Source organism: Cucurbita pepo, chromosome 20, assembly GCF_057944985.1.
Source record: "Cucurbita pepo subsp. pepo isolate OVF chromosome 20, ASM5794498v1, whole genome shotgun sequence".
Lineage (NCBI taxonomy): Eukaryota > Viridiplantae > Streptophyta > Magnoliopsida > Cucurbitales > Cucurbitaceae > Cucurbita > Cucurbita pepo.
Genome location: NC_141817.1, coordinates 5,131,686 through 5,145,825, shown reverse-complemented (window position 1 = coordinate 5,145,825; position 14,140 = coordinate 5,131,686). Strand labels below are relative to the sequence as shown.

Here is a 14,140-nt window from a genome sequence, read left to right as displayed (position 1 = left end):
ATAATCCTAATGGGGTTACATTTCATGTTATTTATCGTGATTACATGTCATACATTTCATGTTGTTTACATTCAAAATTATAGTACCGTTCATACGAGAATCATCCAGAAATATCATAAACGTCATAAGCACAACACATCACATCATACTAAAGAGCATACATTCACATTTCCAAGTTTACGTATTCAAGCATAACAGTCTAGCATACAATTTAATGACACGTGCGAATCCACGGGCACGTGACAACATACAACATACAACGCGTAACTTACGAAGGGTGAGCCACTTACTTCGTATATGTTCTACGCTTCAGTTGTTGGTTGGTTCCTATTGGTTCTTTCGATACCTTCGTTAGTATTTCACAAACAGAATTAATTTTCAACTTGAATTTGTGAAATACGACCTTAAAATGATCTATTTTACCTTAAATGGGGTCGAAATCAAGTTTGGGAGGGTCAAAACAATGTCGAACAGGTCGAAAAAAGGATTCCCGAGCAGAATAAGCCGCTTGAGCCGAGGGGAGTTTTGCGCCAGTTGCTGCCACGTGGCACTACTAGAAGCATCCTTGTGTGGTAGCCGAAGTCGGGCCAAGGCGCTGGTTTACGGGTTGCAGTCGCGGGTCTAGGCTGACCGCGAGTGGTGGACCGGACCTGGGTTGAAAGGAAACGGTTACAGGTGGGTTGGGCTGTCAGCGTCGGGTATTGGATTGGGCTTGCGGGTCTCGGGTCGGTTGGTTTTTTGGTCTCAGGTCACAGCTGATGGGTTAGGCCGTAATTGGGCTTTCTGGTTTGGGCTGAGGCATCTGTGCCGTGGGGGTGTCATCGGCCGAGGTTTGGACTGAAGTGGGTTGGACTCAGTTTGGGTCGCGAGGTCCAAACCTCGGGTCGAACTTCGTCTTCTTCGTCCGGTTATTCAAATTTTTTTGGCGATCCCTCTCTCCCCACGGTAACGCCATTTTCGATGTCCATTTTCCTCGTTTTCCTTTCGTTCCTGAGTCCCCTCTTCCCCCTAAACCCGTTTATGTGTTATTTTGGCTCGACAAGGTCTGAGACTCCTAGATCTGAGAGACTTCGAAAACCCGATATTCTGTCTTCCTTTCTCGATGGTGTACGACGTGTAAGCAATGTCGAAATCTATCCCTGGTGTGTAAAGGTCTCTGGAATTGTTTTCGTGGGGTAGATCAAAGGTTTCAAAGTCGATTTCATATGGTTTGGCTTCGCCGGAGCGTCATCGGTTTCTTCCTCAAACTCTACGTTTTTTGTTTTCTTCCTTGCATGTGGTTTGACTGAGGATCGGGGTCTGTTGTTGTGGTGACCCCCGAAGTTATGAGGTTCTGGTCTCTACACCTTCAGGAGTCATATTGATGACTCGTGAAAGGGTGAAACTGGATAAGGTAGAAGTATCTGGCCAACCATTAGACGTGTTGTTAATGGTGCTAGATATGTATGATTACGATATTATTTTGGGCATGGTTGGCTATCTGCTCATCATGTCAGTGTCAACTATTATAAGAAGGAGATAGTTTTTCACCCCCCCAATCAGAAAGAGCTTCTGGTTTCAGGGTACGAAGCCGGGAAGTGTTCCCAAGAATAACTACTTTAAAGGCTAGGAAGTTGATTAGTCACGGTGCTGTGGCATTCCTGGCTAGTGTGGTTAGAAGTGAGATGAGTTGATACAGATGTATCAGCTGTACTTGTGGTGAATGAGTTCCTGGATGTCTTCCCTGATGCCTGGCCTTCCACGAGAGCGGGAAGTCAACTTTGGCATTGAACTTGAACCAGGGACGACACCTATCTCTAAAGCTCCTTATAGGATGGCCCCCGCGGAATTGAAAGAGTTGAAATGGCAACTGTAGAAGTTGTTGAACCAGGGATTCATACGACCTAGTGTGTCACCGTGGGGAGCTCCGGTGTTGTTTGTGAAGAAGAAGGACGGTACACTCCATCTCTACATTGATTATAGGGAGCTGAATAAGGTGACCATTAAAAATAAGTATCCCTTGCTGCGAGTTGACGACTTGTTTGACCAGCTTCAAGGGGTAGCAGTATTTTCGATGATTGATCTTAGTTTTGGTTATCACCAGATAAGAGTCAAGGAAGAGGACATACCGAAGACGGCTTTTTTGTACCGTTATGGGCACCATGAGTTTGTTGTAATGTCTTTTGGCTTGACTAATGCCCTTGCAGTATTTATGGAGCTGATGAGTCGGGTATTCCAGGATTTTCTGGAATCTTTTGTCATTGTGTTCATTGATGATATATTGGTTTATTCCAAGACAAATGATGAACATGCAGAACAAAGATAATATGCCAAATTCTCAAAATATGAGTTTTGGCTTTAGAAAGTAGTATTCCTTGGTCATGTGGTATCCAAGGATGGTATAGCCGTTGATCCAGCAAAGGTGGAGGCAGTTATAGGTTGGGCTCGACCAATTACAGTTACTGAGGTGAGAAGTTTCCTGGGTTTAGCAAGATACTACAGGCAATTTTTTAAGGACTTCGCAAAGATTGTAGCGCCACTGACTCAGTTAACTCGTAAAGGAAAGAAATTTGAGTGGAGTCGAGCTTGTGAAAGAAGTTTTCAGGAACTCAAGGAAAGACTAGCGTCAGCCCCAGTACTTACTGTACTCGACGATACTGGGAATCTAGTAACTTATAGTGATGCCTCTAAGAATTGGTTGAGTTGCGTACTTATGCAGAATGGGAGAGTTAGTTGCTGTGGTGTTTGCTCTGAAAATATGGAGACATTATCTGTATGGTGTGAAGATACAAATATATACCGATCATAAGAGTCTCAAATATTTGTTCACCCAAAAAGAGCTTAACATGAGGCAGCGTCGATGGTTGGAGTTAGTGAAAGATTATGATATGGAGATTCTACATCTCCCTGATAAAGCTAATGTGGTAGCTGATGCCTTGAGTCGTAAGACAGCTCACTCATCTGCAATGTTGACGACACAACCCAACATTCAGATGGAGATTGAACAAGCTCAGATAGTTGTGTTGGTCAGGGAAGCGACAGCTTAGCTAGCTCTTATGATTATCTGCCCGACGTTGCAGCAACAAATTACTCAGGGTAAGTAGAGGTGCCCTTATTTTGCAAAAGTCGTGAAGCAACTTGAGACTGAACGAGTCAAGGATTTCTTGATGACAGGCGATGGATGTTTGAAGTGACAGAATCGAACTTGTGTTCCAAACGATGTGGAGATCAAGAGGAAGATCTTATCTGAGGCACATGAGTCTCCCTATACCGTACATCCAGGTGCCAAAAAGATGTATCAGGATTTGAAAACATACTTGGAAATGGCCTGGGATGAAGAAAGATGTTGCTGAATATGTGAGTAGGTGTTTAACTTGTCAACAAGTTAAGGCACCTAGACAAAAACCTGCTGGATTATTGCAACCTCTAAATGTGCCCAGTGGAAGTAGGAAGAGGTGACCATGGATTTCATTACAGAACTACCTAGAACCCAGTCAAGGTTTACAGTGATATGGGTTGTTGTGGATAGATTAACTAAGACATCTCATTTTATACCAGGGAACGTTTCGTATTCAGTTGACAAGTTGGCACAATTGTATTTAAAGGAGATTGTAAGGTTGCATGGTGTACCAGTTTCTGTTGTGTCAGATAGGGATGCACGGTTTACCTCTCGATTCTGGAAGAGTCTTCAAGAAGCCCTTAGTACATAACTGAAGTTTAGTACAACTTTCCATCCTCAGACAGATGGACAAACAGAGAGATTAAATCAATTTCTCGAGGATATGTTGTGTGCATGTGTACTTGATTTTGCTAGCAGTTGAGACACCTACCTATATTTGGTGGAATTTGCCTATAACAATAGTTATCAGGCAACCATTCAGATGGCTTCTTTTGAGGCACTTTATGGACGACGGTGTCGAACTCCAATTTATTGGGAGGAAGTAGGTAGTAAACAGCTGTTAGGACAAGATTTGCTACGGACGACCAATGAGGCGATACAGAAGATTAGGAAGAGAATTCTAACCGCTCAAAGTTGTCAGAAAAGTTATGCTAATGTTAGGAGGAAGGACCTAGAGTTCGAGGTGGGGGACCATGTGTTCTTGAAGGTTGTACCAGTTCGTGGTGTTTTGCAATTTGGTAAGACGGGAAAGCTTAGCCCGCGTTTTATTGGACCTTTCAAGATCCTCGAAAGAATTGGCCCAGTAGCCTACAAGTTTGTTGAATACTATACATAACGTTTTTTACGTTTCGATATTGAGGAAGTATGTTGCAGATCCTATGCATATTCTTTGTTATGAAGACTTGGAGTTAAAGGAGGACTTAAGCTATGAAGAACGACCTATTAAAATTTTGGCGTGGGAAGTGAGATCCTTGCGTAGCAGAGATATTCCCTTTGTTCAAAATTTATGGAAGAATCACCAAGCTAGTGAAGCTACTTGGGAATGAGAAGAGGTGTTTAAACGAGAATATCCGCACTTGTTTGTAGAGTTAGAAACTTTCGAGGACGAAAGTTTGTAAAAGGAGGGTAGAATTGTAATAATCTAAAAATAATAATAATAATATGTATATTTGTACTGTGATTGGATGATTTGTGAGTTAGTGGTGGAAGCAAGATGGGGAGTAGGTTTGGATTTAAAAATGAAGAACACGAGAGAAGGGGAACACCAAAAATAGAGTAGAAATATTGGGGATTTCGGATTTGGAGTGGTTTAGCTTGATTACACTCAGTTACTACTCAGGAATCAGAAGAGGGAGGTTGTTGCCGAGAAGTTCTTTAAGGACAAAGGGCAATTTTGAGCTGAATCGAACGTTTATACGAAGGTAACGCAAAACCCATATTACCGAACATTTAAAACTTGATATCTTGGTGTATGTTGAGTAATAGGTAATGAAATAGGACTTGTTAGAATCGTAATAAAGAGATCTATAAAGTTATAGAAGAAGTTGGGACGAAATACGAGTTGTAGGGTTGGAGTATGGCCTCGGGACTTAATGGGAATGAATGTAAAAGTGGGAAAATTGCAGGAAATTGCAAGGAAGAAGAAAGGGCGTGTGAATTCTGTTGATAGAGAGAGTGGGAGCGCGTGCGTCATTGTTTTGGCTCCCGGTTGGTCCCATTCGACTCCTTCTGACCTGTCCTATCAAGATTGGTCTATACTTATCTTGAAAATTGTGAAATATAGGTCTAATAGGAAGGAATTGGGTTGAAATACCCTATTAAACGTACCTCCAAGGGAAAACAGGATTCGAAACCAAGTAAGTAGCATATCGTTCTTTAAACTAGCTCTTAACTTGTTTTACAACTTGTGAGTATGTTGTTTACATGATTAAGAGCTTAATATGTTAATATGAGCTGTGATGATATTTAATGTCTATTGTATATTGTGACTGTTTGCTTGTGATGTAAGCATGTTATTAATGATTACCGGAATGTTTTGTGTCAAACATTATAAATGTATCAAAACATGCATTGGACGTGAGTATGTTATGCATGTTAATGGAAAGGTTATGACTCTAGGATATGCTTATTGGTTGTTGAGCCATGACTTATATATATGAGTATTGTAGTTTACTAATTCCTGCGGAGTTCCTGACCAACGCGCAGAGTGCTAAGTCAGAGAGAATGAGAGTAGTCCTGACCTTTGGTATATGAGATGAACAGGCCGCCAGAGAAATTAGTAGACGGGCCGTATTTGACCGAGAGCGAGTCTTGCATATGAGTCCGAAAATTTTAGATAAGCATATAGAGAGAGAGTCAGTAACCTAAGCTGGAGGTAGCTGAGATACCGCATTAATGAACAGGTGACTCTGGTAAGAGAAACTAGGAGTCAATGGCGAATAAAACTTAAAAACAGGGAAAGATTAGTTATAACTCGTGAAAGATAAGTTAGCTACTTACTAGGTAATTTAATTACTATAAAAATTATTATAACTTTTTTTTCCAGATTTAGAAGATGCAGGCCAACCGAGGACGAGACCAACGGGCTAGGGACCACTGGGAATCCATGTATCGGTCTGTTTATGTAGTTTGCTTTTCGTTGTTTAAAAGTTATGTTGGTTGTTTAATGTTTTAAATAGTACTTGTTTTAAATGTTTTATTAGATGTTTATAGAAATGTTTTGGAAATGTTTCTAAATTTATGGTTGGTTGTCGGAGTTTGTTATTGGTGTGGATGGTAACTCCTGTAAGTCGCGTTGTCGATGAGCGGGTGGTTTCAAATAGGGTTGCTCATAGCACTACTAAATGCACACCTTTTGAAGTTGTTTATGGCTTTAATTCTTTAACCTCCATTGACTTGTTACCTATGCCGTCAAAATAGTTTGTGAATTTTGATGCAAATGCCAAGGTTGAGTTTGTTCATAACCTGCACAACCAAGTAAAAGAACAAATTGAGAAGCAAAATTCTAAGGTTGCCACCCAAATTAATAAAGGACGCAAGATTGTCATCTTCAAGCCAGGAGATTGGGTTTAGGTGCATTTATGAAAAGAAAGATTTCCTACTCAAAGAAAATCTAAGCTTTTACCACGAGGAGATAGACCATTTTAAGTTCTTGAGCATATCAACGACAATGCTTATAAAATTGATATCAGGTAAGTATGGTAATAGTGCAACTTTTAATGTTGTTGATTTGAGTCCTTTTGATGTAGGTGATGGCTGGGATTCAAGGACGAATCCTTCTCAAGAAGGGGAGAATGATATGAACCACGACCAAGGAATTTCCATACCTCAAGGTCCAATTACAAGGACGAGAGCCAAGAAGCTAGAACAAACCTTGTACACTTGTATTCAAGCTATGGTGAGCTCATCTTCTAGAAGACGTTGGAAACCTCCATTATATGTTGTGCAAAGTTGTGTTTCAAGAAAGAGATGCATTAAATGCACTTTAAGTTGCATTTAATGAACTCTAAATTTATGGAACTAGTCCAAAGATGACTAATAAGCACATTTCATTCATTGCACTATTTAATTATAATTTAAATATTTATTTGTTTTTTCATATAGAAGTTAAGTTTAAGGTTGTGTCTAGGTTAAGGTTGTAAACACTACTTTCTTTTCTTTTATTAGAGACATCACATTTTGGGATTAAGAAAGAATATAATTTCTATTTTTTTTAGCTTTGTTGAGAGCTAAGATATTCTTTGCAAATTCTTGTGTTTAGAACTTGCATGCTAGAGTCATTCAAGTGGTATCGATCAAACCTCTTGTGGAGTGATTCAAATCACAAGTTTAGAAACAAGTTTTCTTTACTCTTGATCTAGATCATCAAGGTAATCCGTTTCATACTTTCCTTGATTTGATTCCATATCATGAAATGTTATGTCTCCTAAATTATGTGTATATTGCATGATATGAATGACATGAAATCACGATAAATGGCATGAAATATAACCCCGTTAGAATTATGTATGATATGAGAACTGAAGAATGAGAAACGATATGAAATGAATGATGAACGATACGTGAAATGATATGAAAAACGATATGATATGTACAGAACACTAGCGGGGTTGTATTAAATGATAATAAAAACAGAAAAAGGTTGGGACCTCATGCATTATGTGTGCTCATGCATTGGGGGATACCCCTATTTCATCACGAGGGTATGGATGCGTACATCCATTAGGCAGGCGAAGTATCGTTATGTTTTACATAATGCTGCCGTGACGATTACTAATTCTAATGGGTATCCAGCAAAAGTTAAGCTACCAGAGAAGGCTCGTCCGATAAGAAAAGGGGCCCAACGGTGTGCAAATTGTCTGGTGAGCCCATACTCGCACATATGGGATGTGTGTAGAGTATATGATACACATTCAAGCTTCCCATTAGAATAGTGCCGTAGGAAAAATAGACTGATATGATAGGTCCCGTCATTGCATTCACATGTTCTTAAAATACTCAAGTCACGTGCTACTTTTATTTCAGGTTGAGGCAAGGCATTCACGACAGCATCGCAACTCGAGACTATGGCACATGCATAAGGTGGTTGTATTTATTTTCTTAGACTTAGACTAGGATAGGATGTTTTTAATTTAAACGTTTATTTATTTTATTTATCGTTCGAAACACGTAAGTCTGTAGCTATGTTTTTAGCTGAAGGTTATGTTTTATGACAATTTAAATTAAGTATTTCTGCATTCAATGTTTATGATATGCATACAGCAGCGATCTTAAATTAAGTAGAAAATTTTGAGTCGAAGCTTGGCCCCTCTCACACTATATTTTGAATTAGGGACTTTTTTTTTTTTTTTTTTTTTTTTCACCATCTATCTCTGGGTCAAACTGACCTCTCTTCGATCATAATACGAATAAGCTCAAAAGGGTTATCATGGTGGTAAGAAAAATCACCACCTTAAGACCATGTATGGAGGCTGACGCCTGCCAGTGCTGGAAAATCAGAGGAGCAGGCGATCAGCCCTAGTGAATGGTGGCCATAATTATAACGGTCCTAAGGTAGTGAAATTCCTTGTCGGGTAAACTCCAACCAACACGAAAGATGTAAAGATCTGGACACTGTGCTAGTCCTAGAGAGAGGCTTGTCGAAATAGACATATGAAAAGAAATTGTTTGTTTAAACAACGGGTTAAACTAAAACAGTTGATTAAACTAAAAAGGAAAAAGGGGGAAACGTTTCAAATAAAAAGAAAAAATTCCTAAGAACTAGTTTATATGTAAAGATCTTGACACTATCCTAGTCCTAGAGAGAAGCAATGTTTGTCTTGAAAACCACAACCGAACAAAAGAGATGTTGAGCACATTTGGGATGACAAGACGTTGAAAGAAGCATGAGACATATTCATGATATTGTTCTCAAAGAAGAACAATATGAAACTACAACTTTTGGAGAACGAGCTGTTATCAATTTCACAACGTGACATGACGTTGACTCAATACTTCCACAAGATCAAGTCGATCTGCTTGGAGATAACTGAACAAGAATTTCATGCTCAACTATGACTTGTAGAGTTTGAAAATTTGCCAGCCAACCAGCCAAGAAGCCATAATAAAGCAAATGAGGGGTATCACGCCAAAGAGTGAAAAAGAAGTTGCTAGCAAGCCAGCCAAGAAGCCATTACTAAGCAAATGAGAGGTATCTCGCCGAAGAGTGAAAAAGAAGTTGCCAGCCAGCCAGCCAAGAACCTATAGCTAAGCAAATGAGAGGTATCACCCTGAAGAGTGAAAACGAAGTATTTTACACAAGTAAAAGTCGGAGTAACAATAAGACACATGGATACATAAATGTTGACAAAGAAAGAAGTCACTAAAAAACTGCCCAACCTTGGAGAGCAAATGTTGTCAAAGAAAGAAGTCACTAACGAACTGCACAACCTTGGAGAAGAAGAACAACAAGAGTTCTCAAATAAATAAATTTTAAGATCTTTGCTACAATTGCGGGAAGAAGGTGGTACTAATTTGAAAGAACTCTGGTATTCCTTCCTAAAAGGAGAATTTGAGCTGTGCTAATTTGTTCCCTTCATACTATCCCAAATTTGTTTGACAGCTTCTATATTGGAATAATCTCCACTAAAAACCAATAATTTCAAGAGTCTATATTCGAAGTTTCTAATAAACACCAATTTCCAACTAATTTTCAATTGTCGTACAATATTCCTTTGAGGCTTCATAGTGTCCCAAATTTGCTTGGGAGCGTCTATGTTGGAATAATCTCCACCAAAGGCTATCATACAATACTCATTTGAGCGAAGAAGAATTTTCCATAAGCATATTAACGAACTGTCTCCACCAAAGATCAATTTTTCATAAGCATAAAGAAATTGCTATGTGGCTCTAATACCAAATTAGTAACCAAAAACCTCCACAATGATATGATATTGGCCGTTGAACATAAACTTTCATGACTTTGCTTGCTTTTGGTTTTCACAAAATGTCTCGTAACAATGGAGATAATGTTCCTTACATATAAACCCATGATACATTTTTGCTCCCGATACAATTCTATATACTTATATTTATTTTATTTTTATTTAATTTCATCATTGTTTTATTATGATTTATTTTCCAACAACTCTTTAAAATAATTTTGAATCATTTGGAAGTAACTTTTTCAAAATAAATTGACGTTTTACAGAATAACATTTTACTTCTATTAAAAAAACAATAAATTGAATAAATGAACCACTCAAATCAACCCAACCCAAAATTGAGTTTATTATTTAACTTATTTGGGTTTAAAAAATTACAAGTTTTAGGATAAATAACCTAGTTGATTGAAAATTGTGCTGAGATGAGAGAAGAAAAAGACACCTTGAGGCGGAGAATCATACTTGGAAATGGAAACTTGGTCCAAGCTCGGCCCCTCTCACACTATATTTTGAATTAGGGGTTTGCCTCTTTTTTCCTATCACGTGTATCTATCTCTTGTCAAGTGTGCTACCTGCCATGCCACTCATGCTTTTAAAAAAATACCAATGAGATTAAAAGGGCCTTAACATGGTGGTGGTAGTAGAAAAAACATCACCCATAGACAATTATGAAAACTGACGCCTACCCAATGTAAGAAGGTCAAGGAAGTTGGTGACCTGATAACAAGTGAGCTAGCGATCGAAACCCTGGTGAAATTATAACGATCCGAAGTAGGAAAATTTCTTGTCAGGTAAGTTTCCTGCACGAAAGGCATAAAAATCTGGGCACTGTTTCGAAGAGAGTCTAGGTAAAATAGAGAGATGAAAAGAAATTGTTTGTTTCAATAATTTGTTAAACTAACACAATTCATTAAACTAAAAACGAAGACCGGAAAATGTTTAAAATAAAAAGAAAGAATTCCTAAGAACTAGTTCATATCAGGAAAAGAAAAAAAAAAAACTATATGATTTTAGTAACCGATATCAAAACTTGAAATCTAGTAATCCCTCCTAACAAAATGGATCAAAACTTGAAATCTAGTAACCCCTCTTAACAAAATGGATCAAAACTTGAAATCTAGTAACCCCTCCTAACAAAATGGGTTCAAAAAAAGCCAGAAGAAACCACAATTGGACTCTTAACAAAGTGTTTGCCGTCGGTCCAAATTAGCGTACCATAACCAATTTGACCCTCCGCCACAGCTCCGATCATCGTCAATTCAAACCTCTTCTCCTCCCCAATCTTCCGAAACTTCAGAACTCTTGGCTTCACTAAAACCTTAACTCCTTCCGGCCGTCGAACTCTGACTCTATAAACTCCCGGCCTGCCAACATTCTTCAGCCTTCTAGTAAGGGTGACACATCCAGTCAAGTTCTGAACCCCAATGGAAGGGTAATTAAAGTTTAAAATAGAACCAGAAACAGGGCACTTGAAATTTTCCTTGGCGAATACTCGCATATTCTTCTCCGTGTAGCCGCTGGCGCAGAGGAATTCTAAGTAATCGTTGGGGGAGAGGTCGTAGACGAGGCCGGGGTCGATGGCGCCAGTGGGGTGGATGTGCCCTGACCCATATATGAAGGGGGTGGCTGGAGCGAAGAAAGGGGAGCCGCCGTCGAGGATGAGGTTCATTGTGTTGTCGCTAATTGTGGCAGAGGTCATTATGGCGGATTTGATGGCGGCGGGGCTCCATTCGGGGTGGAGAGCTTTGAGGAGGCCGACAATGCCGGAGACATGGGGACAGGACATGGAAGTCCCTGACATTGTTATGTATGGAACTGTTCTGTTGTCGAATGGCTCCCCTGTTGGGCTCACGGCGCCGGAGAATGCCGCGATTATGTCCACTCCCGGCGCTGTCACGTCCGGCTGCAAAGAATTAGAAACTCATGAGCTCTGTTCTTGATAATCTCAAATGGGTGTCGTAATTCATAACCAAACCTTGATAATTTCCGGAGAAACTATGTTGGGTCCTCTGGATGAGAAAGCCGCCATGGTCGGAGAAGGTTTGGTATTAACTTTGGACGACGGTGGGAACAAATATCCCATCGGATTTCTGTCAAAAACAACAACAATCAGAGAAACATTCCAACAAAGATTCATAAAGAAGTAAAGAAATTGTAATTTGTTTACTTCCTGGAATTAATGTACGAGGAAACAGCTTGACCGTCGTTGTAACTGATATGGGAAGCTGGAAGAACATGGAGATCAGCGATGATTTTAAATCCACTAAACCTATCGTTGCAGAGAATCATTCCGACAGCACCGGCGAGGACGGCTTGCATTCCTTTGTCAATTCTCGAAGAGCCCCCTGTCAAGCAAACCAAGATCTTCCCATTCACTTTAGAATGATCCAAAGTTTTCGGCTTGCAGAGCATGGCATCGTCGGCAGAGGCGGTCGTTGCTTTCGCCTGAGCTCCGGTTATCAATGGGTATAGCTTTCTTCTTGCTAATGGTCTCGAAAGGCTCAACCCCTAATCAGCAGGAACAATTTTTATGTTCAACCAAACGAGGACAAATATGATACATAGGTTAAGCAGTAATGGAAGGGATATTTGCTTATAAAAATCAAATATAATATATATGTGAAATTATAATTCATGACTAAATATTCTTAAACAAACCCAGAAGCGTTGCCCGTTTCCAAGCTCAATGGGGGCTTGAAATTCACGGTCCAAAGTGCTAGCCCCGACCGTCAAAATCCACGGAGCAATATTAGTAGCAGTCGCCATGCTCGGGCCGGAGTTGCCGGCAGAGCACACCACGGGGATTCCTTTCTTCAGTGCATGAAAGGAAGCAATGGCGATGGTATCATCATAGTATTCTTCTGGTGGACTGCCGATGGAAAGCGAAAGGACATCGACGCCGTCGTAGATGGCTTGATCAAATCCGTCAAAAATGTCGGCGTCGTAGCAGCCGCCACTGTTGAGGAACGGCCAGCAGACCTTATAGGCAGCGACGCGGGCCTTGGGAGAGCCGCCCTTGGCAGTTCCGATACCGGACCCAAATACGCTGACGCCGGAGACATAGCTGCCGCCGGCCGTCGATAGCGTGTGGGTTCCATGACCTACGTAGTCGCGCGTGGAGTTGACGATCAATGGGAGTTCATCCGTTAAATTGTGGGATTTCAAGTACGCGATTACCCCCTGATTGAAATACTTTGCTCCGATTAATTTCCTGGGTTAATCATAATTAATGCAGTTAATCACCCTCGGAATTAAAAATAATAATAAAATATCAAAATATGATTAACAATGGTACTTGTTACAAGGCACTGCATCAGGGGTTTTATCCGTGCAGCCTCCTTTCCACCTCGAAGGCACACCTCCAGCTATGCCCTGTTCTCCAAAACTCTTGGACTCCGGCCATACACCTTTTTTGTTAGCAAAAAAAAAAAAAAAAAAACATTAAATTTACCTAAATTTTTAATTTACCCAAATAACCAAAATAAAATCCACGATCTTAACTAATCATTAGATCTAATTTAGGTAAATGGTACCAGAATAAAATCCACAAGATAATATATATTTAATCAAATTCAACCTTTATGATCTAAATTAGATATTTCATGTTAATCTGATCGAGTTATATGAATAAGTAAAAGATAATATATATGAATAAGTAAAAGATAATATATATATACCCGTGTCGAGATTGGCAATAATAACATCTTTTCCAAATCTAGCCTTCCTCCAAGGAGAAAAAGGGAAAATAAAACCATTCTTCTCCAAATGCATGAACTCCCATGAATGAGTTGTGTGTAACTCTTTGGCTTTGTTTGGCAACACTGTTGCGACTTCTGGGTGCTCTGTCCCATAAATTATTATTAATTATTATTTAAATATATATATATATATATATATATTAAAATTAAAATAGTTTGGTATTACTTGCAAGGTTGGTTGCCTCCTCCTCATCTAGAATGGCTGCAAACCCATTTATATGGTTCTTATACGAGTAAAAAATGGCATCTTTTGCCTTCTCAGAACTGAAATTTTTCAATTTTTATTAATTCAAAATAATATAATATTAACTATATTTTCAAATAAAAATAAAAAAAAATCGAACTTCAAACCTCCCCAAGAAGGATCCAAGCAATTTGTGATGGGAATCAACCACTCTTTGAACATCTATTGCCGATACTTCTAACCCATGTGAGTGAGATCCTAATAATACAATATAGGACTGAAATCCAAAAAAATAAAATTAGAGTTCGTATAATAATACTTTGTAAACATAAGAAGAACACACTGTCGAATAAAAAAAAAACTATATCAAGCAAATGACATTACTAGTTTTAGTATC

At 39.3% G+C, this 14,140-nt stretch overlaps 1 protein-coding gene across 1 annotated transcript; it reads right to left on the bottom strand.

Annotated features, from left to right (window-relative positions):
- Positions 1 to 10,911: 10,911 nt before the first annotated feature.
- On the bottom strand, positions 10,912 to 13,814 carry LOC111784121 (subtilisin-like protease SBT5.4). Its single transcript, XM_087120728.1, has 7 exons — positions 13,726 to 13,814; positions 13,479 to 13,643; positions 13,097 to 13,208; positions 12,460 to 13,012; positions 11,969 to 12,309; positions 11,777 to 11,891; positions 10,912 to 11,704 (listed from the first exon to the last, which is right to left on the bottom strand). The coding sequence occupies exons 2-7, from the start codon at positions 13,570 to 13,572 to the stop codon at positions 10,946 to 10,948; spliced, it is 1,974 nt and encodes a 657-aa protein (XP_086976854.1). The 5' UTR covers positions 13,573 to 13,643; positions 13,726 to 13,814; the 3' UTR covers positions 10,912 to 10,945.
- Positions 13,815 to 14,140: the final 326 nt, after the last annotated feature.